General features: G+C 38.2%; 1 protein-coding gene across 4 annotated transcripts in view; it reads left to right on the forward strand.

Moving 5' to 3' along the window:
- The first annotated feature begins 813 nt into the window (after positions 1-813).
- The window catches only part of LRRC7 (leucine rich repeat containing 7), a 573,404-nt gene continuing 547,569 nt past the window's right edge, over positions 814-26,648 (forward strand). For 2 of the 4 annotated variants that reach the window (XM_059138595.1, XM_059138594.1), the window contains exon 1: positions 2,099-2,202. In XM_059138595.1, the coding sequence (XP_058994578.1) occupies positions 2,201-2,202 (2 nt within the window). In that variant the 5' untranslated portion in view covers positions 2,099-2,200. Of the gene's footprint in view, positions 2,203-26,648 lie in introns of all 4 variants that reach the window. The other 2 variants (XM_059138593.1, XM_059138591.1) reach the window with 2 other exon arrangements.

Consider the following 26,648-nt stretch of genomic DNA (forward strand, 5'->3'; position numbering starts at 1 on the left):
TTGCCATTTCGGGACAGTCCCCCGCCCCCACCCGTGGTGTTTTATAATACATTGTAAAAACGATAAGACTTTTTAAAATATATTTTCCTTTCCACATGCAAATGATACGAAATAATGCGAAGTTGTCCTTATAAGTTAGCCCATCTTCGTGCCCCAGGTAATGTGGGAAATAATCCTCATTCTTGGCGCTATGCAGATTAAATCTGTAATCTGCAAAATCTCTTCCTAGATAATCCCTAGCAGTCAGAAACGTTTTTGACCTTGAAGATTTTAGCATTGCAAATCTAAGAATATAAGCAAGTGCATTTTCTTTTTAGCAGGCTGTGAGTTTACACCCACCCAGAGTGGCAACTGAATGCCGTGTGGTCTGACTGTATAAGGAAAGGGAGATTCTTTCTCTTCCATAAGGAGGAAACAAACAAACAAATCCTATCGCCTATATTTCACAAAAGAATGATTCCAACACAATAAATCCAGTGTCAAAGAAAGAATTTATCAGATGGGTGTTGAGAATAAAAGAAAAGTCTAAATGTAGTACTAGCTTCATCTATATGTTTAACATATTGCTGCTTATAAGAGTTTGAAGAGAAGTGTGTGAGAATAAAGTGTCTCTGTGTGCCTTTATGTAAAAGAGCATATGAGTGTGTGTGAGTGAGAGTGTGTGTTCACAGCAAGAGGAGTGGCGGTGAAACCATGAAGGGTAGTTGGGAAACCCCTTCTCTTTTTGCGCACTCTCAGGCTAGCATCCGCGGCCCCAGAAGGAGAAGGGAATGTCAGAGCAGGCACAAAGGTCACTGGCTTGACTGATACGAAGTGACCGACCCGCAAGCAGAGACTTTTCTCCTTGGCAGCCAACAACCTGCAGCAGGAAAGGCGGGCGGGGGAGGAAACCCCGAGGAGGCGCTCCCGGCCGCCTCTTTGCTGAGATAGCAGGAGCAGCAGCCTGCGGAGCCACGAGCGCAGCGTCACTGAGCTGGTGCGGGTGCAGGGGCGCTCCGGGAGGCGCAGAGGCCCGGAGCCGCTACAGCCGCGGAGTCGCCCGCGCTGCAGGACGCCGCGCCGCGCCACTCCAGCGCCACGGGCCGGTCCGGCAGCAGGAGGAGCCGGTGGCGGAGCGCTGCCAGGCACGGTGCCTCGAGCACCTGCCTGGAGCATCGTGGGCGACGAAAGGAACCCAGAGAGCTCGGCCTTTTGTCCCGTTCTCTAAAAGCAGCTTGTGACCAAGCCCGGAGGAGGCGAGCATTTCAGTTCTCTGCCGGACTGGGATTTTTCTTCTCACAATTTGGGGGAGCCCAAGTAGAGGTCAGAGAGGCAGGGGAGGATCTCAAAAAGGGGCCGAGGGCTGTGAAAGTGGGCACCCCCTCTTATCGCTGGAAAATCTCCTTGACATTTTTCACACTTTGAAGCAGCTGCAGCTGGTGTCGTCGGAAAAGGGGGTGGGAAAAAAGAGAGGGGGCGGGGAGAGCGGGGAGACACAGCCAAGAGCCACGAGCAGCGTCTCCTCGCCTGCCAAGCCTGGCACCTGTGCGTCGAGCCACTGCACGCAGGAGGACCCCCACTCCGGGCGAACCCTGGGCTTGAAGCCACCGACACCCAGTCCCTGGGCAGCGGGTTCTCGCCGAAGGGACCTGCAGCCACCTACAAAGACCGCCGCCGTCGCCTGCAGACCCTGGAGCGCTTGGCTCTTCAGAGCCGCGGCTGCGCCGGGTCCCCGGGGATTCTCGCCCAGCAGCAGGCAGGGTGTGTTAGAGTTGGGTGCAAGATTCGCCTTTTCTGCTCGTCTTTTCTCCGCCTGGAATTTATTGTCTGTGGAGCCTTTTGGGGGTGGGGAAGGAGCTTCGCCTCCGCCACCGCCGCCGCCGCCGCCGCTGCGGTCGCTAGCGCGGCGCGCAGGGCAGGCGGAGGCAAGGGAGTGAATGCGCTCCTGCCTTCCCGGGCAGCGCTTTGGGCTTCCCCTCGACCGCTTCCCGCCGGAACCTCTCCAGCGGTCCACCTGAAGGGCAGCAGCATCATGGTCTAACGCGGCACCTGCCTGGAATCCCCTTTCTCCTGGTCTTCTTCCACCTACTCCACCCCTCCTCTCTTCCTGCGAGGACCCTCGTGCCCACTCCACTGCGGACCCCCGAACACTTTAAGGAATAAGCGTTGGCAGCTGCACGATTCACTCTCTCCAAAACCTCATGGGCAGTTTCTCCCGGCGATGTGAGTAGCACACTCTTGCTTCGTGTCGGGGAGGGAGGTTGCGGGGGGGGGGGGGTGGTGGTCGCCGTTTGTGGCTTCGGTGACAGTGAGCGCCCGAGGTGTGGGACACAAGCGCCCGCGGGGAGGGGGGCGGGGGTGGGAGGACAAGAGCCTTCAGCTGCTCGCGAGGTGGCCCGCGGAGGCGGCGGGGATGTGGTAGGTTGCGGAGCATTTGGAAATGGGTGCTAGCTGTGTGGGTGCATGGGAGCACCGAGTGGCCTGGGCTGGCGGGAGACCCTAAAGGGTTACATACTGCGAAAAGGAAAGGTAAAGAGCGAGTGCTGGGCGCCGGTACTGGGACCATTGATCTAGCCGAGGTAGTCTTAGCTCCTCTTTATTATCTTGGGTATCTTCAGTGAGCTTTTTCTCAGAGGTATCTGGAGGATGAAGCTCCCATTTGATCGTCTCTCGCTATCTTTCTCTGTTTCACACACACACCGCGCGCGCACACACACACACACACACACACACACACACTTGTGGCAGGTCGCATTTGTTCCTTTATCTTGGACGGTGTAGCATTACTGTTTGATGTCCGTTTGTTTGGAAAATGCAATTAGAAGATCTTTATGCCTTGGGGATTGAAGGGAAAGGGTGGGGTTTGGGGAATGGAGGAGAAGAGGAGTATGACAGATTGGAGGACAGAAAGAAGTGGGGGAGCAATGGAGTGAAAGCTTTTCCAGAGAGTCAGGGAGAACGATACCTCTCTCCCCCTAAACCAGACAACTCCTGCCCACACATCTCCTTTGTGTTGCAAGGCGAAGCTGGTGAACCTGCACTATTCCCAGTCCCAGAGCTGGGCCCCCTTCAGCATCTTGTGATCCTTCTCTTAGACTCATTAAGGATGCAGGACTAGTTTCGGATCCTAAGATGAAAGAGAGAGGGAAGCACATTAACATTACGGTAATCATGGCATCCTGGCTCACGGACAATTAGATTGGTTCCCGAAGGTCTCTAGTCTTACTGTTTGCCGAGTCAGGAATGCGGGTGAGGGGATAAGGGTTGAACAAAATGCCTTTAAAAATAGTGTGACTTCATAACGGCGATGGCTGCAAAACTGCTTCATTATACTACTTCTTGGCCATCAGGGCTGAATAAAGGACCCGCCTCCGCCCTCTCCCTCACTGTCTCCTCCCCACCAAGTCACAAAGCGAGCGGGCTGGGCGAAAGGGCGCAGCGCCAGGCAGAAAAGGGAAGGGGTCACTTTCACAACTCCCGGGAATCGGCTTCAGAATGGAACCATCTGCGACTCCCACGTTCCTTTCGAAGTTCTCCTTCAAAAGGGATTAGAAATGATGCAGGGTGTGTGTGTGGGGGGGGGGGCGGGGGGATGGTCAGGGAGGCATAAAGGTCCTCCACCTGCTCTTTCTGATTACTTTCCCACCACACTTTAAACACATCGAGTTTACCTGCCGTGGTAACTGGGTCAGTACGTAAATATGTGTACCTGTCTACGATGAAATGTGGCGGTCTTGATAAATGAAAAACAATTCGTATGTGATCACATTTTAACCTTGGCAAAATTTCTAAGCACAATAGAGATTTTATAGCGTGGGCGAGAAGAGTGCATTCCAGCGAAAGCAGGACACGTGATCTCTCCGACGGGAGAGAGACAGTATTAGGAACTGGATTTTCTTTGTTCCAGGCTGAGCCTATGTGATGCTCAGCATCCGGTCGCTTAAGTCCTCCAATTAGAGGGAAAAATAATAAAGTTGACCAGGGGCGAGAATATAAGGTAGAAGAGCACAGGTAGACACGTACCTATGAAGGGTTTGAACCTTCTCTGCCGCCCACTTCTCCATTTTTACCGCCCACTTCCCGTCCCACCCCTCGCCCCAGCTAGTCCCCTATTTAAAAGTGAGGCATTCCTTCCGGGAGACGTGGCAGAAAAGTTCTTCAGCCCCGGCACACGTGGGTTCTCCAGCGCCTCAGAACCTGCTGCTATTCGCAACAGATTCTCTACCTCCCCAGCCCGTGTCACGCCTCCATCCAGGCGTCGAGCTGACTTCACCGACTCCAGGAAAATCAGCCCAAGATCTTTTTGCAAAAGACAGTAGACGAGGTCAAATCCCTGCTTCCTGAAAATCATTAATCGCACCTGGGCAAGGATGAGAAAGTAGGGATGTTAGAATGCTTTTATTTTCCCTTGAAAATAAGAGTCCGTAGGGCTAAAGTATATTGAAATGAGTGGGTAGCAGTATTTGCACTTGGACTCCAGGGGAGATGTCTGCAGGCTTGTGAAATAGTCCCGAGGTGTGATTATTTATTAATTTAATGGAAGTAGAACTTGTTCTAGACCCACCATTTAAATAGAGTTACCTGACCTGGAGATTTCTTATTTCCTTTTTCGCTCCGTGTTTTATAAGCCATCTTAATGGGTTGAAGTTTTTAAAATGCGGGCTATTTCTGTACTATACTGCATTGCATCATATAATATGTGGTGGTAGGGAAAGCAGAGTCAATTTCCATGACATATTATGAAGTGAGAGTTCTTTATACATATTTTTTTATACTTCACCGTCCAAGAAAAGATGTGTACTTACCATGGCAACCCTTCTATTCTCCATCACGTGTACCTGCACATATGCAGCTTCAGAATTAGAAACAACTTCTTAAAGAAAGAAACCTGGTCCAGTTACAGTAGCCATGTTTTATTCAGAATTTCAGCACTGCTTTAGGCTGGCATTAAAATTTTCTTAATTAAAATCTTATAATACTTACTTTTGTAGGAAGTATTCCTACAAAAGTGAAGTATTCCTACAAAGTCCTTTTAATTTTTCTGCTTCCTTTATAAAATACAGAACATAGCTTAAAGTTTTTGTGTGTCTAAATTTTTGTTTGCTTTTGGAATTAAAAAAAATTGTGAAGATACACATAAATATACTATGAATTTTTATCATTTATGAACGTCATTAAAAAACTGTCTTACCCATATGAGGGGTATTGCTTAGTTCTCTCTTATTTGCAGTTCATAGTGCATGGTAATATTGATATAAAAACTTGGTCTCTTTAATCATGACTTAAAACCTTTAAAAATTTGAAGATAAGTTACATTTTAACTTGACTGATAACTTGATAATTGATGTATCAAAATTACATCATAGGATGACTATGGTCTTAACAAAAGAATGGATCACACATTCCATGACATTACAACTTCATTCCATATCCAAATTAATAGAATACACAAAGACTAACTATTGGTGAATTACCACTTGAATTATTTCTGGATTCCTCTTACATTTTCTTCTTTCAATAAATTATTTTATAATTTTCAGAAAATTCTTCATTTAAAAAATATATGCTATCCATTGAGTATAACAGCTGTAGCAATCACACCATCAATAAAAGACATTATTTGGAAATTTGTTCTCTCCAGTAACAATGACTGCTTTGTAGAGTACTACCCATATTCTTTTTTGGGCCACTCTAGTCAGTCATGTGAATTTGCTATGTCCCCAGGAAGATCATTAATTCAAATCTGTGACACAGAACAGACCTTTAGTTTGTGCCAAGCCAAATGGCCATTAAGTAGTTCATATTTCCAAGGAAATTACTTGGAGATGACTCTAGGATCTTCTGAGAACCCTGAAGTCTTTTTTTTTTTTTTTTATGTTCCATCTCTTAAAACTAGGGCCACATCACTACTTAATGGAGAGGTTTTAGTACCTCAGGATTTTAAAAAATTGAATTTTAATATTAAAATGACAATTTGACCATATAGTATAACAATTAAATTCTATTCTGAGGACACACAAAAGCAGACAGGGGAGGCAAAGATGGTAGTTTCTGCATGTTTGTTAAAATACTGAATTGTGAACTGTCAAGGAAGACTCAAAAGTGGCACTGTAAATCAACAGTGTTTGGAAGAGAATGACCCCAAATCAATAATAATTTTCCTTTATGTAGTTTTTAGGCATGTTTGGTTAATCAGGTTTGAATCATTACAAATAGTCATATTTTATAGAAACTGCTCTAGTGAGTTATCCTGAAGTAGTGAAAGAGGAGTAAGAAAACCTTAGAAAACTAGTTTTCTTACTTCTAGAATAAACATCGATCTTTGGTAATATAATTAGTCGCTTTTAATGCTATAAAATTGAGGTAGTAATAATCTCTGATTTATAATTCTAGTGCATAGCCAATAAGACGACAAAGTGGTGCATGAGGAATGATTTGGAAATACTTTAGAGGAGTGGGACATAAACTTTTTGATACAAATCAGTTTTTCTATAGTAATGTTTGTGTGGGAGGTGTTGTATATTGTGATGGCATAGTATATTTTTAAGGTGTGCCATTGAAAGTTAAACATATCTATTTCCTATCTTGGAATTAAGTGATTATGCTCAGAAATCCATGAGCTTTTGCGATCAGAAGCCATTCTTTGTCATCTTGCTTCCCTTAACATAGTGCATGAACTATAATCATAATTATAATAGCAGTTACCAATTATTAAACACCTATCATAATTCAGATGCTTTACTTCAAAATAGTCATATAATGCATTATTATCACCATTTGAAAGATTACAGAATTAAGGTTCAGTGACAGAAATGACAAGTCCACATCACACAGCTAGAAAGTAATAGAGCTTTGTATGTAGATTTGGCCTCTATACCTTTTTCTTCATACTATGCTCTCTCCCTCATAAACATAAATCAACACTTGTTAAATGACTGAAATCTATAGATCATAGAGTTATTCCTAGTAAATAAAGAAAATTTAATATTTTGAAAAAGCTTTTCAAAGATATTTACATATTTGGTGATAAAGCACTATATTACTTTTGACCACAATTTAATATGGTACAGAAGATCTGCTGCTTATCTTCCTGATAATTAATTCATGACAGAAACATTTAATAAGCTATTAGAATCTGTCATATAAATGTACATTAAGGAAGTTTTCAATAAAGCAAGTTTTAAGTCAAGAGCTGTCATCTCTACTTTGAAACTGTGATGATATATTTGATATATAATCCCCTGGAGAGGTATGTGCTATTTAAATTATTAACCATAATAGAAAATTATCATTTATTATTCAATGACACATGGAAAAAATATTAAATAAATTTAATAACCCGAAGGATTTCCTGCATATACTCATTTTCATTACATTGTTCACTGCTTGATAAATTACTTAAAATCTATACAAAATTATTATTTTACTTTAATACACATGGAGGCAATTGCAGTTACCACAGATGAAGTATTGGAATTTATGTTAGCATTAACATGATCTGTTTAAATATTTTAACAATAGAGTAAATGCTTACATTGTTAAAAGGAACTCATTTACTTTCTTCTTAAAGATGTGGTTTCTTCAGTTGTGCCAGGGTATTTTTGCCCTATCTGAAGTTCAGTAAGATGGAGAGCATATTTAACATCAGAAGATAGTGATACCATGCCCAAAGTCGTAGCATAACAAATTTGTTAAAGAACAAGGGAATTGTAGAACGTGTGTGTGTGTGTGTGTGTGTGAGTTCAGTTAGAGATAATTGAATTTGTGTTATCCAAGAGGTAAACACGTGAGACATTATAAGTTTCAATTCAATTATGGAAAAGGGGTAGCTGACCTAAAGAGAAAAATACTGGTAGTATAAGTACTATCAGTATCATTGGGAAATTTTCACAGGGCGAGAGGAAATTTTCACAGGTGGTATGGTGAAACACAGTCCTTGCAGAGGAAATGGTGAGAAAAACAGTTGAAAATGAGCTGTTTGGCTTACCTCACCAAGAAAAATTACAATTTTTTAAATACTATTATCATATTGAAAGAGATAAAGATAATTTTGTGTAGTGGCAAAATGTCCTATAGATGTCTGGCTGCATTATCAAATTTTTTGGTAGTAGCAAGGCAAGAAATAAACTTTCCTAAGATAGTGCTTAACTGTTATGAAGACTGTGTTGCACCAAAAAGAAGAGTAGTGGACATAAACCTAAAATGTGTCAGGTGAATTTAAAAAATTAAGGTGACAGTGCAACTAAAATTATTTCAAAGTGAAAATAATTAGATTTCTTGAGTAGTAGCTTCTTGAGTATTCTGCAGTGAATATATTCAACATTGTAGCTCTTTTCACAAATGGGCATTTTACAGAGTCGTGTGGGATGAAGATGCCCCTCAGAATACGTATTCTGAGCACTGATACCATATTGGATATTTACTCTGGTGTTATTCTGAGTCAGTGTAATTCAAGACATGAAAAAATTTTCTTCCTTACTTCAAGTGTGATTAATTTCTTAAGACAATTATAAAAGCTATTGTAATTAAATCAAATACCTATTTAAACTTTGAGTGATTGTTAAATATTAGCAATGTCCTTAGGGTAATACCATATTGAACATTGGCATACCACACACATACACATACAGCTATAATTGCTCCATTTTGCAACACACACAGACACATGCACACACGCAGACACACACACAGAGAACTATAATCTTATTTCATGAGTTCATAACACTTTAGAGATAGCAAGGTCTCTAGTTGGTCCTATTTTACGAAAGAGGAAACTGAGCCCTGCTAAGTTTGTTTTCTTGCTCAAGGGCACATAGCTGTTAGTGAGAGAAATAGAAATAGAACCAGATCTCTTGGCTCCCAACCTCTGCCAGTAAAAAATCACACTCTTGGAACAATTGGAGTCCTTTACATTTGAGAAAAAGGAAATAGGGAAAAGAAGCTTAGCCCAAATAAATCCAGTTAATGAAACCAGCCAATATGATGACCCTGTCCAAAATGCATCTCTTTCTCATGTCATTTTTGGCCTGAATTTTGGGCTATGTGTTTTGGATGATCATCTTATCTTACCATTTTGATTTGACTGTCTAAGCAGTTTAATACTATAAATTTCATGTCTATTAGCTATTTTACTTTTTAAAGATACCTTTATTTAAGAAATATGGAATAAATTTCACTCATATTAAACCATTCTAAATTTGGATGCTATGTCCTTTTTAATGAAAATTAAAGTGTTCTTTTAAATTATTGATCTTTTTAATGTAATACCCACTAAATTAGTGTTGGATAATGAAGAAATTTTTTTTTTTAATTCATTTTACAAAAATGATTTACTCCTAAATTTGCTAATTTCATTAAGGATCAATCACTGAGGTTTCTTACCAAAAAATAAGAATGATTTGAATGGAGGTTAGGACTTTCTATATAATATTGTCTTAGATTTTGATAAGAAAAAATTTTAGTCAAGAAAACAAAATGTAATACAATAGGAATTTGTGAAGCATATTCATTTCTGTGAATATTTTTGCATTACAAAATTACATTTTGAAGTGTCCTTTGAAATAACAAGTTCCCTCTTACTGTTAAATAGCTATTTATATAACTCTTATGGCTTAATTCTCTTTCATGAAACAAATTTGAAATAAATACTTCTCACTTAATTTTTTTCTAATGCTAAAATTCTGAGTCTACTTTATCAAGAAGTTTGCTTACTGGGAAATTTAGGGCAGGATTTTTTTTTTTTTTTTTTAACTTACTGCCAAAACGTATTTGCAAAGATAATAAAACACCTTGGAAATTATGATCTACATCTCTTAAAATATGCCTTTGGTTCATAAGCAATGACATAGAGAAATATTTACAAACTAAAGTATTGATTTAACAAGATATACCTACATACTTCACATCTAAGGACCCTCTTTAAAAGACAGATTAGAACTTTTTAGTGCCGCAATGATGTTTAAAATTGCAGAAAAACCATGATGACTAAATTAGTGCATTACATATCAGCACATTAGCTATGCTTTTCATTTGTAGAATAGTTCTTATTCATGCCAGCTTTCAGTGTACTGTTCTGGGACTCGTGGGTGTGATAGAACGGAACATATTTCTGTATCTGTGAATATAATCCCACACACCATTTTACATGACAAAATCTGAATGTCCTAAAACTTGGTGTTAAAGATAAGACAAGATGTCAACCTTCACCAGTCGAGGATTTGAATTGCCTCCATAATAATACCGTTTTATCTTTCCAAGTATCTAACTTTATTAAAGAGATGTTATTTAGACGTGTATACAAGGAGTATGCTTGTTTGTGTTTGCTTCCTTACTTGCTTACTTAACCTGCTTTCTTGCTTTTTCCACTTCAACATAGCTAAGATTTGCTTGATGCAGACAATAAACAAGCTGCCGAAACTAAAAAACAGTAGACATTAACGTAGGATATGAACAAAGGAGGAGAGGTGCAAAGGTGAGGTGTCTTTGCACTTTGAAACAAGAAGAAACTAGCAGAACTGCAACACACATCCATTTTCTATGTAAAAATCACAAAAAAAACAGTATTTATTAATAGTTAATATAGATTAACAGGATCACATTCTGTACTGGCATAAGGTACATGCTCATTTATGAAAGTATGTTGGAAAAACTAGGGAGATGGTAATTGAGGATCATTTCTCTTGAAGTCTAAAATGTGCTGGTGGTCTAAAAAAGTTAGAACAATCTTTGTATAAGCAATGTTTAATGTCTGTTTTTCCTAAATATAATGGTATATATGTCAAGCTCTTAGTTCCAGGTACACTTTTGGTAGATCCCTGTCTAATCTACAAGGGCACTTGTCTTCTGAGTGGGCCAAGGGCACTTGTTTTCTGTAGCAGTTATAAGGTATATACTTTCTCTAATATTTAAAAATTAACATAAATTCAGCCCTGAAGACATGGTAGAACAGTGACTGCTAACAGAATAACTCTCTGCGATCAGTCTTGAGGATGCCCTTGGCACTCTTTTTGGCTCTGCATGGGGCCAGGACAGCCACAAGCCTCGAGGGTGCATGTCTTCTTTGCATGTGTAAAATTATCCATAATTTTAAGAATGTAATGTGTTCTTAATCTTCTTCCCCTTTTTCCTGATAGAATTTCTTTTTATTTGATCATGTGTGAAAAACAGGAATGCAGAAAAAGACAGTCGAACGTGGATTCGGGGAGTATGGATGAATATTCTGTCTTAAATGTTACCTAATATTTCTCATATTATTGCTTAACAATGGGCATAATAGTGTTATTAGTGGGTATAGAAGATAGAATATTTTATTGGGAGTCAAGAATTACAGTCTGATGCTCACATTATAAAAACCAATATGATAGCTTCTGGTATTTGCACTGAAAAGGAAGATAACAAAAAAACTATGCTGCTACTTGAAGAACTGCTTGAAGCATTTTGTGGTTCCTTCTAGATCTGAATCAAGTGAGAAATTTACCCTTTAGCTGGGTAAAGATCATTGTAAAGTTGATCAGTTCTTTTTAGAGTGCTTGTCTGAATGAGAAATATATAGGATGTTAATGTAGTTTAATGAAACTTTAGAGTTCCTTGATTAAGCTTTCTAAAATGAAAATGGTCCCCTTTTTAAAAATTATATGTTTTGTGGGTAGTTGGTCTTTTCAGGATAATTCAATATGTGAATATGTGTCATTCTTAGCATTGTTAAGTAACTGTTTTCTTGAATGACTATCTCCAAAACCACCACCTATATAGTAGCTTACTTGATTTTTTTTTTTTTTTCATCCCTGGCAAACTAGCTCACAGCATAGTGCAGAAAAAGCGCATGTTGTGCAAATGAATGGTTTCACTTATGCTTCTGAATTTTTCTAAATGACTCTTGTAGCCTTTGGTATTCCCTTCGATTTCTTTTTCTCTTTTCTTTCTAAGACCATCATGGGATTTTTAAAAAAGTTCTTATTTATTTATTTTTCAGAGAGATAGAGCACACAAACGGGGCCAACAGGCAGAGGGAGAAGCAGGCTCCCCACCAAGCAAGGAACCCCACTTGGGGCTTGATCCCAGGACTCTGGGATCAAGACCTGATCCAAAGGAGACACTTAACCAACTGAGCCACCAAGTCACCCAGTATCATAGGATTATACTTCCCAGTTCATCTTTGATGTGAGGCATGGTAAATGTCTTAATTTGGCCAGTGCAATAGGAACAAAAAGTGAGGAGTCTCTTGAATAGAAGAATTTATGGCCTTGTACGCTCTTTGTTTTTTCCTGATATAGCAGTTATAGAGGCATGTGTCATGATGTACCCTCTATCAGCATGGTCCCTGAACAACACCACCAAATAAAGTCATTCCTGCACACATGTATTCAATACGTATTATGAACAAGAAATAAAGTATTGTGTTAAGATTTGGGGATGGAGGTATTGTTAACCTTTCACTCATTTACTGAATGAAATTCTAGGGCAGGTGAAATCCTGATGTCCAATTTATGGGACATTATTCAAACATGCCTTTATTTAGAATTTAATACTAAAATGCATTCTATTTAATGATTGATTAAAATTATAACAATTAGCAAAGTTATTTTTGAAAAACACAAAGGTCAGTCTACTTGAGAAAATTTTAAGGTTTCAAGCACTTTGACTTTCTCAATTTTTAATTTAGTATACACTCATATTTTGGTACCCCGGAAGTCCAAGAACTTTGCTACTATTCTTATACAGTGCAGTAACCCTTCCTCTGATTTGTAAACAGATGAATTTTTTTATATTTGATATATTTTTTCCCATTCTGCAGATGGTTGGAACAATATTTATAATAAAAAAATATCCATTGGAATCTGCAAAATTTTCTCCATTTGATAAATTTTATATGTTTATGTATTAACTAATTCATTCTAGATATTTATTGTGCTCTTATTCTGTGCCAGAACCTGTTCTAGTCAAGGCTGATTACAAATGTGACCCCTGTTTCCATGGCACTAATAGAGTATGCAGACATTAAATAATTATTCTAGGGATATAAGAATTTCAAGTTATGCAAAGAACTAAGAAGGATAAGACCAAGGTCCTGAGAATGAATATAATAAAGTCTGAGCAGGAGAAGTAGCATCTCTCAGGAGCTGTTATTTAAATAAGACCTCAAAGATGATAGAAGTTAGCCAGGCAAAGGGAGGAATCAGGAAAATTTTAGGCCAAGCAAATGGCATATGCAAAGACTGTAAGTCAGGAGGAGATGGTGTGCTGGAGGGCAGAGTGATTGGAAAGAAGCTGGTGAGCCAGCTGTTAGCCAGATGATCTCAGGATTTATTGACCAGGTTAAAAGTGTAAGATTTTTTTTATCATACATCCTATCCAAAGTCATGAAGCATGTTTAAATGGAAGAGTGGTTATGAACTGATTGATATATTTAAGTGATCATTTGGGCAGCTATGTTTACAATGTATTAGAAGGCCAGAGTAGAAGTAGGGCTTTGTAAATTAGGAGATGTTTACAGTAGGCTGGGCAAGACTTTAAGGTGTCTCAAGCTAGGATTATGGTAGTGGAAAGGAAAAAGGTGGCTAGAGCTGAGATGTGCTTTGTACAACCTATTGGATTCGTTGCTGAATTGATATTGGGAGATGGCTAGTAAGTAAAAGTGTAGTATCAAGACCTAGTGTAAGATTTCTGACAGGAACAACTGGATACACACAGGAACAATTTCTTGTCTGGGGAAACTTGGAGAGGGAGCTAATCTATTCAAGTACAACTAGAATATTGACACTAATATAAAGGAAACTGAATAAGAGGCTGACATATTGAGGAAACATGAATCAGTGCATCAATCTATAAAATGAAAAATCCCTATATAAAAATTACTGGAAATGCAGTGAATACTTTTGTGGTGGAAACAATTAAAGCTTCTTTTTTTTTTTTTAAGGTGTTATTTATTTATTTGACAGAGATCACAAGTAGGCAGAGAGGCAGGCAGAGAGGGAGGAAGGGAAGCAGGCTCCCCACTGACCAGAGAGCCCGATGCAGGCTCGATCCCAGGATCCTGGGATCACGACCTGAGCTGAAGGCAGAGGCTTTAACCCACTGAGTGACTCACCTTATATTGCTATCATAGTTTTTCTTCTAATTATTCTTTGGCATGAAAAGAAAACATCAGTGCATATCCTTTCCTTCGGAATTCTAGTTTCTTCCATCTTTCTCCATTATGCTTTAAAGTTTGAAAAGAACCATCTACTCCTGATACTTCTATATTTGGTTTCCTAAAATGAGCAAAATGTTATTACCCATTGGTAGCATTTGTTTAAACAACTCATCTCAAGTACTTTGTAGCACCTTGTAGCTCTGTAACTATCCAGGTATCCGTACTGTGGACTTCTCCGGGCAAGGCCTCATACATTTGCAAGTTATCCTCTGTGTGCTTTCCCTTTCCTAGAGGCCTTTACCTTTATGACTTTCTGGCACAAAGTTTTGTCCGTTAAGACACACTGTAAGTTGCTGCGGAGAATGCATGTATAGGTGATAATCATTCACTCATGTACATATTATGGATACATTCTTTAGGAATGTGTTCAGCTGCAAGTAACCAACACTTAGTGGCTTAATTGAGTGAGATAGTTATTTTACTCCTCCTTCCAGTTAGCATTTGCAGCGGTAACCAACAAGCCAAAACTTTCAGTGGCTTACAACCACAGAGATTTATTTCTCACTTGGAGATGTGTGGGTAGCCACAATCCTGCTTGGCTGTGTTCACCGTCTTCCAACCTCCAGCATCTAACCTGAAGGAGTAGCCCTTATCTGGGATGTGTTGTTCCCCTGGAAGAGGGCAGGAACAGGAGGCCACACCAGCCATCAAGTTCCATGAAATCTTCTTCTCACACAGCATATTTTGTGTTCTTTCACTTCTGTTGGCCACAGCAAGATACACAATCAAGAGTGGCATGGAAAGAGAATAGACGGCTAAACATCCACGCTAGGATTAAGGCTCAGTAATGCTGTTAGGAACTCTGAATCTTTTCCAATTATTGCCTACCTTTGTAGTGTTCTCAGCACTTACACTCTTGAGTTTTCCTACCTTAACATAATTGCTTTCAGGTGGACTGGCACCAAAGATGATAGCGACAATGAGTATCAACTATGAGTTCTCTAGTCTCTTCTTTGGTGGTTTTTGTTTTTTGTGTTTTTTTTTTTTTAAGATTTTATTTATTTGACATGGAGAGAGATCACAAGTAGGCAGAGAGGCAGGCACAGAGAGAGAGAGAGAGAGAGAGGAGGAGGAGGAAACAGGCTCCCCACCAAGCAGAGAGCTCCATGCGGGGCTCAATCCCAGGACTCTGGGATCATGACTTGAGCCGAAGGCAGAGGCTTTAACCCACTGAACCACCCAGGAGCCCTTTTTTTTGGTTTTTGTTGTTTATCCTGGCCAGCATGAAGATCTATTTAATACAGTAGTACTTGCAAATACGTTTTGGGTTTTTAGTCCTTTGATTGAATTGAAATGTATTTTATAAATTTCTGAGATGGATTACTTTTACTCTGTCTTGCTATTTCCCTAGCATGGCTATTTTCCTAGCAGGTGGCCCTTGGGAAAAAAAATAGCATTCATCTTGAAATTTAGATTAATACTAATTTGGTTTTAGCTTGGGGAAACAGAATTTCTTTCAAAGTACTGAAGTTTAGTTATGAAATAAAGTTTTATTTTTTAATGAAAACCTGGAGGATCTGTGGAATGATTTAGATTTTAAGAATGGATATACTTTGGAGTTTATGAGATTACACTCAGTTGATAAAGCTGTAATCTGAAATTCCCTTTAATGTTTAAACCTTATACATATATATTTTTGTTCGTGTCCACTTTACCTAGCACCTTGAATTAATACCATTATTTCATGAACCATCTTTTCACAAAGAAAATTTTTAGTTTTTGTTTTGTTGTATTGACAGGTGGAATCACTTAAATTGAGAGTATTTCTAATTAAAATAAATTCTTCAAAAATAAACAGATTAAATCATTCATGTTGAACTTCCTTGGGTGTTTTTTTTAAGCCACTTGGACTCCTACTTTGGATGGTAACACAATCTCCACTAGATGAGTGCTTTTCAAACACTTTTATAATTGTGGCACTCTTTTAGCAAATGAAATAGCACAAACAACCCCAATGCATAAAAGACAAGTAAGACTGCTGTGCTTGAAAATTATGTTTTATATTCAAGAATTATCATGCCAAAGTATAATTATTTTATAATCTCTCACTTCCTTTTTTAACAGAAGAAAATACTTTACCCCCAATTGAGGAAATTGCAAGAAAATGTAGATATCATTTAATTTCAGCTGCAGATTACGAACAAATTTAGAGTAAAGCAAAGTCATTTGAATTGTTCAATGAGTATAAGTAGGGCTGCGTTGCATTAGCTCTTCATTTTTTTCTTTGATTGTCAAAGGGTGATAATATCCACACAAAAACTCTCAAGAGGGTTTCACTTTATCACACCAATTATCAGTGTATATTTGAGGCTTCAAGACAGAAAGTATTTGGGACTGCCAATTCTGCCTCTTAATGAATATCTTCTGTGCCCAGCTAAATAAGCAAAATTGTAGAGAAAACACAACTCCAGGATAATCTGAAGCAGATGAAAGGACTCATTTTGTTGAATACAGCTCATTAGGATGGTTTTGGTTTTTGTACTTGTTGGACCTTGAGATGACTTCTCTCATCCTAAATATCCTATTGAGGCAGTTTTCACTTTTTGTGAAAGTGGATTCCAGGCTGAGCAGCAAAAAAAAGCTTCAGAGGCAAAGGTAAACAGAATGATTATTTCTTTTCTCTACTATCATATATGCCAAAAATATTTAACAGTTTTTTTGGGGGTCTTCTATTTTAGATACCTTTCAAAATTTAATTTTGCTGGCATCTGTGGTTTAGTGACATGCATAGTTGAATTGCAGGCAGAACAAATATATGGGTTTAAAGTTTCTTATGTTACTTCCTTTCTAGGCAACCTTAGGACAATTATTTTTAACTCTTATATCATAATTCATTAATCCTGAAAATGAATGTAATACTGCTCATTGTAGTTATAGTTGTAGTGATCAAATAATTTATGTAAAAGAAAGTATCTAGCACACCACTGTTATAGTGATATTTTGGACATGTAAGTCACATTTCCTTATCTCCTCCCCATTGACAATAATTTATTGATTTTCCATTTCTTTTGGGATAAAAATAAAAAAGTACTTTTGTTTCTTGTTGAAAAGCTAGAGAGTTAAAGGAAAGTTTTATTACATAAGGATAATTTCATATTGTGGAATATTTTAATCCTTCTTTTTTCTCCAGGGATACATTTACCACTACTTCAGACTAAATGAAATATAAAGTTTTTACAAAGATGATAGTCTATATCTTGTGCATACTATATATATATATATATATATATTTGTAAATAAAGCAACTATTATAAAAATAATTCCCATCACATATGGAAGTATCTATGATACAGACATTCATTTGAACCATAAAGATAAAAAGAGAAGCTTTGAAAGAAGCTGCAGAGGTCAGAAATAAGTTGTGGGCCATCACAGTAATAAACATTTCTTAGAAGTACAATATGTGATAAAGCACTTGCAGCCTGTTAAATGAGGGCCACTGACCTTGTCAAAATGACATAGCCAGCCACCGGGGAATTCAGAAAGAGCTATATGAACTATTACCAGGAAATACATCCCTCTAAAATTTTTAATTAGCAAACTATACCATTGTTTATCTTATATATTTTATGAGATCATGGCTTTGGTTTCTTTATACCGCAAATATGGTTAATGTCAACTAGAGGAAAATCTTTGCTTACAAAAATGATTCTTAAAATGGAAGGACTGTGGATTCTTATATGAATTTGTAGAGAATGGAGGGTGATTGTGGACCTAAATCTACTATTGTTTAGCGGAGGTGCTAAGAGCTGATCTGCCATTCAGCCAGGCTTATTGTCTCCCTTTATATTAGATGATAAACCAAAATTCCAAAATAAATGTAAGTTTTTGTCAGTTTAAAATACTGCCCCACTCAGAAGTTGTTTTATTGTTGTCCTTGTTCTGCCTGCCTGCTTCCTAGTAAGAATTTAGTGTATTATTGTAATTGATCTTTCTGACTTTAGTCTCCCTCACCCATCCATCAAGGTAATCTTTGTGAGCGCCTCCCTTGCAAAATTAATTTTTCTTCTGGGAGAGCTCCAGTAGTTTCCCACTCTTTATAAAAAGTCTTAACATCTTAAGTTGAAGCTCACAAACCTTCAGATTCCACTTACAAGTTTCTCAAACTTATTCTCTGCTCCTTCTTTATACAAATATTGCTCTCTGTTTAAACTGAGCTGAGTTCTCCCAAGAGACCTTGCTTATGTTATCCCAAGGAGACATCTTGAGGCGTGGGTGGGACAAAGGCTGTGCAGTTGTGTTTGGTTCTCCATTCTACTCTACCAGTTACGTTGTGAGCTTTGTAGGTCCACAGCTTTCTCCATTCCCCTCTGATTTTGTTTCCCTCTTTCATATGGGAACAACTACAATAATAACTTCCCTCATGGGAGCGTTTTAAAGTTATATAGTATAAGAGACACAGAGTAACAAGTGAAGAGCCCAGCACTGCTAGTCAAGAATTAATCGATGCTAGTTCTCATACCTCTTACTTTATTGAGTACATGATTTCCCTAAAAGTACCAGTGAGTTGCTCAAGGTCATAGTGAGATGCATATTTTATTGATTATGAAGACAACATGAGAAGAGAGATTTTGTAGATTTTGTGGTTAGGAGCAAGGCTTTCAGCTTCAGCTGGTCTGGAACAAGCTCTAGTGCTGCTTCTCCCCCGCTGTGAGACAATGGACAGTTTAGTCTCTCTGAGACACCATTTCTGATCTGTAAAATATGCAAATATCCTGTTCTGATAGTGGAGTAGGGGAGGATTAGATGACATAATGCATGCCACATACTTAAAATAATTCCAATAAGTCTTGATACATGTTATGTATTTTTCATTGTACTTGACAAACAAGTTTTCTCAGTTTATTAGATGCCAATGTTGTTTTTTTAGTCAAATTATTAGTATAAAAAAGATATTTTTAATGAATGCTATTCTTGGCATTTCAAGTGTTACTTAAAGCTTACATGTATATTACATATTTCTCTAAAATATAGTCCATTGTCCATTGTTAAGCAATAAAATTAAGATCCTAAAAACTTCCATTCATTGTTAAGCATTGGATTTATCATTTTCTGAATTCTGAGAAGCAAAATGTAAAGTGAGTGATTCTAATAATTTCTAACACATTCACGCCCTCTTCACAATTATATCTAAATAATGTAATTTGTAGGAGGTATTATTTTCTTGCCTTTAGTCTGTTGACTTGAAGGAATGCATTGTACATATTTGTATACCTTGATGTCTATTGTCTGGAATGTTTTTAAGTTTGCATGTGTTAAAATATGGTATAATATCCTAGACTACTTTACTAATAGATCATGTCTTCTGTCTTAAATCACTGATCTTTAATTATTGTTTCTATTGCTTCCTCAGTTATCCAAACCTGACATCCCTTACTTCTTTCTTCCCGTACTTCTTCTCTTCCTTATCAACATATACTTTATCTTTCCATTTTATGATTTCTTTTTTTTTTTTTTTTAATTTTTTATTTTTTATAAACATATATTTTTATCCCCAGGGGTACAGGTCTGTGAATCACCAGGTTTACACACTTCACAGCACTCACCAAATCACATACCCTCCCCAATGTCCATAATCCCACCCCCTTCTCCCAAACCCCCTCCCCCCGGCAACCCTCAGTTTGTTTTGTGAGATTAAGAGTCACTTATGGTTTGTCTCCCTCCCAATCCCATCTTGTTTCATTTATTCTTCTTCTACCCACTTAAGCCTCCATGTTGTATCACCACTTCCTCATATCAGGGAGATCATATGATAGTTGTCTTTCTCTGCTTGACTTATTTCGCTAAGCATGATACGCTCTAGTTCCATCCATGTTGTTGCAAATGGCAAGATTTCATTTCTTTTGATGGCTGCATAGTATTCCATTGTGTATATATACCACATCTTCTTGATCCATTCATCTGTTGATGGGCATCTAGGTTCTTTCCATAGTTTGGCTATTGTGGACATTGCTGCTATAAACATTCGGGTGCATGTGCCCCTTTGGATCACTACATTTGTATCTTTAGGGTAAATACCCAATAGTGCAATTGCTGGGTCATAGGGCAGTTCTATTTTCAACATTTTGAGGAACCTCCATGCTGTTTTCCAGAGTGGCTGCACCAGCTTGCATTCCCACCAACAGTGGAGGAGGGTTCCCCTTTCTCCGCATCCTCGCCAGCATCTGTCATTTCCTGACTTGTTGATTTTAGCCATTCTGACTGGTGTGAGGTGATATCTCATTGTGGTTTTGATTTGTATTTCCCTGATGCCGAGTGATATGGAGCACTTTTTCATGTGTCTGTTCGCCATCTGGATGTCTTCTTTGCAGAAATGTCTGTTCATGTCTTCTGCCCATTTCTTGATTGGATTATTTGTTCTTTGGGTGTTGAGTTTGCTAAGTTCTTTATAGATTCTGGACACTAGTCCTTTATCTGATATGTCGTTTGCAAATATCTTCTCCCATTCTTTCAGTTGTCTTTTGATTTTGTTAACTGTTTCCTTTGCTGTGCAAAAGCTTTTGATCTTGATGAAATCCCAGTAGTTCATTTTTGCCCTTGCTTCCCTTGCCTTTGGCGTTGTTCCTAGGAAGATGTTGCTGCGGCAGAGGTCGAAGAGGTTGCTGCCCGTGTTCTCCTCATGGATTTTGATGGATTCCTTTCGTACATTGAGGTCCTTCATCCATTTTGAGTCTATTTTTGTGTGTGGTGTAAGGGAATGGTCCAATTTCATTTTTCTGCATGTGGCTGTCCAATTTTCCCAGCACCATTTATTGAAAAGGCTGTCTTTTTTCCATTGGACATTCTTTCCTGCTTTGTCGAAGATTAGTTGACCATAGATTTGAGGGTCTATTTCTGGGCTCTCTATTCTGTTCCATTGATCTATGTGTCTGTTTTTGTGCCAGTACCATGCTGTCTTGAGGATGACAGCTTTGTAATAGAGCCTGAAGTCCGGAATTGTGATGCCACCAACGTTGGCTTTCTTTTTCAATATCCCTTTGGCTATTCGAGGTCTTTTCTGGTTCCATATAAATTTTAGCATTATTTGTTCCATTTCTTTGAAAAAGATGGATGGTACTTTGATAGGAATTGCATTAAATGTGTAGATTGCTTTAGGTAGCATAGACATTTTCACAATATTTATTCTTCCAATCCAGGAGCATGGAACATTTTTCCATTTCTTGGTGTCTTCCTCAATTTCTTTCCTGAGTACTTTATAGTTTTCTGAGTATAGATTCTGTCTCTAACCCTAACCCTCAAAATCAATAAGAATAGGCCCACACCCCGTCACCTAATAGTAAAATTTACAAGTCTCAATGACAAAGAGAAAATCCTGAAAGCAGCCCGGGAAAAGAAGTCTGTAACATACAATGGTAAAAATATTAGATTGGCAGCTGACTTATCCACAGAGACCTGGCAGGCCAGAAAGAGCTGGCATGATATTTTCAGAGCACTAAACGAGAAAAACATGCAGCCAAGAATACTATATCCAGCTAGGCTATCATTGAAAATAGAAGGAGAGATTAAAAGCTTCCAGAACAAACAACAACTGAAAGAATTTGCAAATACCAAACCAGCTCTACAGGAAATATTGAAAGGGGTCCTCTAAGCAAAGAGAGAGCCTACAAGTGGTAGATCAGAAAGGAACAGAGACCATATACAGTAACAGTCACCTTACAGGCAATACAATGGCACTAAATTCATATCTCTCAATAGTTACCCTGAATGTGAATGGGCTAAATGCCCCTGTCAAAAGACACAGGGTATCAGAATGGATAAAAAAACAAAACCCATCTATATGTTGCCTCCAAGAAACACATTTTAAGCCCGAAGACACCTCCAGATTTAAAGTGAGGGGATGGAAAAGAATTTACCATGCTAATGGACATCAGAAGAAAGCAGGAGTGGCAATCCTTATATCAGATCAATTAGATTTTAAGCCAAAGACTATAATAAGAGATGAGGAAGGACACTATATCATACTCAAAGGGTCTGTCCAACAAGAAGATTTAACAATTTTAAATATCTATGCCCCCAATGTGGGAGCAGCCAACTATATAAACCAATTAATAACAAAATCAAAGAAACACATCAACAATAATACAATAATAGTAGGGGACTTTAACACTCCCCTCACTGAAATGGACAGGTCATCCAAGCAAAAGATCAGCAAGGAAATAAAGGCCTTAAACGACACACTGGACCAGATGGACATCACAGATATATTCAGAATATTTCATCCCAAAGCAACAGAATACACATTCTTCTCTAGTGCACATGGAACATTCTCCAGAATAGATCACATCCTCGGTCCTAAATCAGGACTCAACCAGTATAAAAAGATTGGGATCATTCCCTGCATATTTTCAGACCACAATGCTCTAAAGCTAGAACTCAACCACAAAAGGAAGTTTGGAAAGAACCCAAATACATGGAGACTAAACAGTATCCTTCTAAAGAATGAATGGGTCAACCGGGAAATTAAAGAAGAATTGAAAAAAATCATGGAAACAAATGATAATGAAAATACAACGGTTCAAAATCTGTGGGACACAACAAAGGCAGTCCTGAGAGGAAAATATATAGCGGTACAAGCCTTTCTCAAGAAACAAGAAAGGTCTCAGGTACACAACTTAACCCTACACCTAAAGGAGCTGGAGAAAGAACAAGAAAGAAACCCTAAGCCCAGCAGGAGAAGAGAAATCATAAAGATCAGAGCAGAAATTAATGAAATAGAAACCAAAAAAACAATAGAACAAATCAACGAAACTAGGAGCTGGTTCTTTGAAAGAATTAATAAAATTGATAAACCCCTGGCCCGACTTATCAAAAAGAAAAGAGAAAGGACCCAAATAAATAAAATCATGAATGAAAGAGGAGAGATCACAACTAACACCAAAGAAATACAAACTATTATAAGAACATACTATGAGCAACTCTACGGCAATAAATTTGACAATCTGGAAGAAATGGATGCATTCCTAGAAACATATAAACTACCACAACTGAGCCAGGAAGAAATAGAAAGCCTGAACAGACCCATAACCAGTAAGGAGATTGAAACAGTCATTAAAAATCTCCAAACAAACAAAAGCCCAGGGCCAGACGGCTTCCCGGGGGAATTCTACCAAACATTTAAAGAAGAACTAATTCCTATTCTCCTGAAACTGTTCCAAAAAATAGAAATGGAAGGAAAACTTCCAAACTCATTTTATGAGGCCAGCATCACCTTGATCCCAAAACCAGACAAGGATCCCACCAAAAAAGAGAGCTATAGACCGATATCCTTGATGAACACAGATGCGAAAATACTCAACAAAATACTAGCCAATAGGATTCAACAGTACATTAAAAGGATTATTCACCACGACCAAGTGGGATTTATTCCAGGGCTGCAAGGTTGGTTCAACATTCGCAAATCAGTCAATGTGATACAACACATCAATAAAAGAAAGAACAAGAACCATATGATACTCTCAATAGATGCTGAAAAAGCATTTGACAAAGTACAACATCCCTTCCTGATCAAAACTCTTCAAAGTGTAGGGATAGAGGGCACATACCTCAATATCATCAAAGCCATCTATGAAAAACCCACTGCAAATATCATTCTCAATGGAGAAAAACTGAAAGCTTTTCCGCTAAGGTCAGGAACACGGCAGGGATGTCCATTATCACCACTGCTTTTCAACATCGTACTAGAGGTCCTAGCCTCAGCAATCAGACAACAAAAGGAAATTAAAGGCATCCAAATCGGCAAAGAAGAAGTCAAATTATCACTCTTCGCAGATGATATGATACTATATGTGGAAAACCCAAAAGACTCCACTCCAAAACTGCTAGAACTTATACAGGAATTCAGTAAAGTGTCAGGATATAAAATCAATGCACAGAAATCAGTTGCATTTCTCTACACCAACAGCAAGACAGAAGAAAGAGATATTAAGGAGTCAATCCCATTTACAATTGCATCCAAAACCATAAGATTCCTAGGAATAAACCTAACCAAAGAGACACAGAATCTATACTCCATTTTATGATTTCTAATCCCTAAATAGTTTTCAAGTTCCTTTCCCCTCGTTGGTCCCACTACTGCTCTCCTCTAGTTCAGGGCCTCTTTAGGTCTCCCATGCCCTATTGCAGTGGCCCTTAACTTTCGACTATATTGTTCTTCTTCCATTCCAACCTCGGCGGGGCTCCCTGGCTTTGAGATTTTGTGAAATAACAAGGTCGGCTTAGGAGAGTTCTGGTTAAAAACCATCCCTGACTCCCTGTGCTCAGACTCTTTGACATGGATTGCATATACACTCAGTGACTTCTGCCCTAACTCTTCTCCCAAATGCCTTTCATATTCTGACCATTTTGAGCTACTAGAAGCTGCAAAAAACGTACCGTGCTTTGCCCTAAGCCATGGTATCTGCCAGAAATACTGGGAAACTTCTTCTACCTATTTTTTATATTCTAGTTCCAAATGTCACTTTCTCTGTGAAGGCTTTCTATAACTTTTCTCCTTCTACATTCCAGAGAAAATTAGTGGCTTTTTCCCTGTGTTGTGAAAGTAATTTGCACATATCGCCTATCAGACAGTTGATTCTATTGTATTTTAATTGTTTATGTGTCTTTTGCAGTAGGAAGGGTTATGGTATCAAAGCTAGCACCTTATTTTTTTTTTTTTTTTGTACATTCAGCTCTTAGGACATAGTTCCTATTCAATAAATATTTGGAGAGTATGAACTTGATAAAAAATTGACAACTAACCTGTCTACACATATTACTAATCATTTCAGGCATAATGTGACCAGGTCTATGTTCTAAATTGCCTTTTTCCTCTTGTTATTAGATGCAGATAAAGAATATACTAAACAGTTTTCTACATTGAATATATCAACATTAAGTAAAATAAAACCAGTATAGAATAGTGGAGAAAGTATGAGCTTTATCATTGCAGAACCTGGATTTGGGTTCTAGCTTTACTAAGTTATAACTAGGAATTACTAGTCTGGAACAGGCTGCCTAATTTTTCTAAGTGTTGGTCTTTTCATCTGTGTAAAGAAGAAGATATTAATATCCATCTCACCATTTGGCCATAAGCATCAAATAAGATTAATATATTAAAGTGTTTTAGAAACTATTAAAAACTAGGTGTTTTTAATTTAATATTTTGATGAATTGAAATTTGTAATTACAGTTCACAAACTCTGATGTGCCAAAATATAACTCTTAAAATCTACTCACACCTTATGTCAAAGTATCTCACAGGGTCTCATTTTGTGTTTGTTGAATTTATATTTCCTTGAAAAATTTACCAAGTCAGTTTTTGTCTTAAATAGTATATTCTTCTTTCCTTTTTCTGCCTGCTACTGCTGGAGTGTGTGCATGTGAGTGTGTAAGTGTGTTTGTGTCTTTCTGGTCTCCGCTGAGCTGAGGTTTCCAACCACTGAGTTAACTGCCCTCATTAAGGTTGCCTTTAACATTTCTGTGTCTCCCTCCTGGACTACTAATAGCTCAGGTATCTGCATTTCATGTTCTCTGCATCTCAGCTCTCCATCTCTACAGACATACCCAACGTTTCAGCACTTCATGCTCACCTCAGAGACTTTAAGTTCAGAAACTTTCACAAAGAACTGTGAGGTATGAAGAACTCTATGAGGTGGTCCTTGGCCCCATGTCCATAAAGATCCCTTAGAGTCTTTTGCTCAGAAACCAATTGTAGATTTGGGATGTTTTAAGAAGCTTTTTGGCTTTTAAGGTTATATTTTTAGAAAGAGAAGCACAAGCCCTGAAGAGATGCCATTAAAGCTATTTGGATATTTCTTTCATATCCACCTGAGATTTTAATCCTAATAATGGGATGATCATTAGCCAGCTGTGGTGTGCACACACTGGTTTTGTTCACTTTGAGTCATTCTCCCTTCTTACATGGTAAAATGTCTGTTTCCTTTGGGGTAGGAAATCAAATATTAAGTAGTCAAATACTTGTTTGTATTCTGTGGCTGACAGTTACAACTTTGCCATTTCTCCTAGCTTATCCTTGATACCTAATGTCCAGCTTTTGAAATTCCAAAAAGAACCTTTATCTCAACAAGTATTTGGCTTTCTGACTATTGTGCCAGACAAGGGCTTTAAACACTCTATTTTGAAATTTAAGGGTGAACAATAACTTCTTTGTTTTCAGCTATATTCATCTTCTTCCCCTATAATGAAGGCAAGTGGCTCCAAAGTTTCAAGGGACATAGGAGTTATAAAAAGAAAATGTAGGAAAGATTATTATCCATAAAATATCTCTAATATTATATAGACATAATATTATTAGTCTGTGCAGTTTAGACTTTCTACTGTTTCTTTAAAATAAACTACCAATTATATCCTAAAATTTCCCCCCAAAATAAGGTAACAAATTTGTTTGTTCTATTTGTTCTGTATCCCCAACTAGAGTAGAAATTGAAGACAAAAACTCTACTTAATTTCTTTGTCAACAAGTTGGGGCTAATAATATCTA

Source organism: Mustela lutreola, chromosome 10 (genome assembly GCF_030435805.1).
Source record: "Mustela lutreola isolate mMusLut2 chromosome 10, mMusLut2.pri, whole genome shotgun sequence".
NCBI lineage: Eukaryota > Metazoa > Chordata > Mammalia > Carnivora > Mustelidae > Mustela > Mustela lutreola.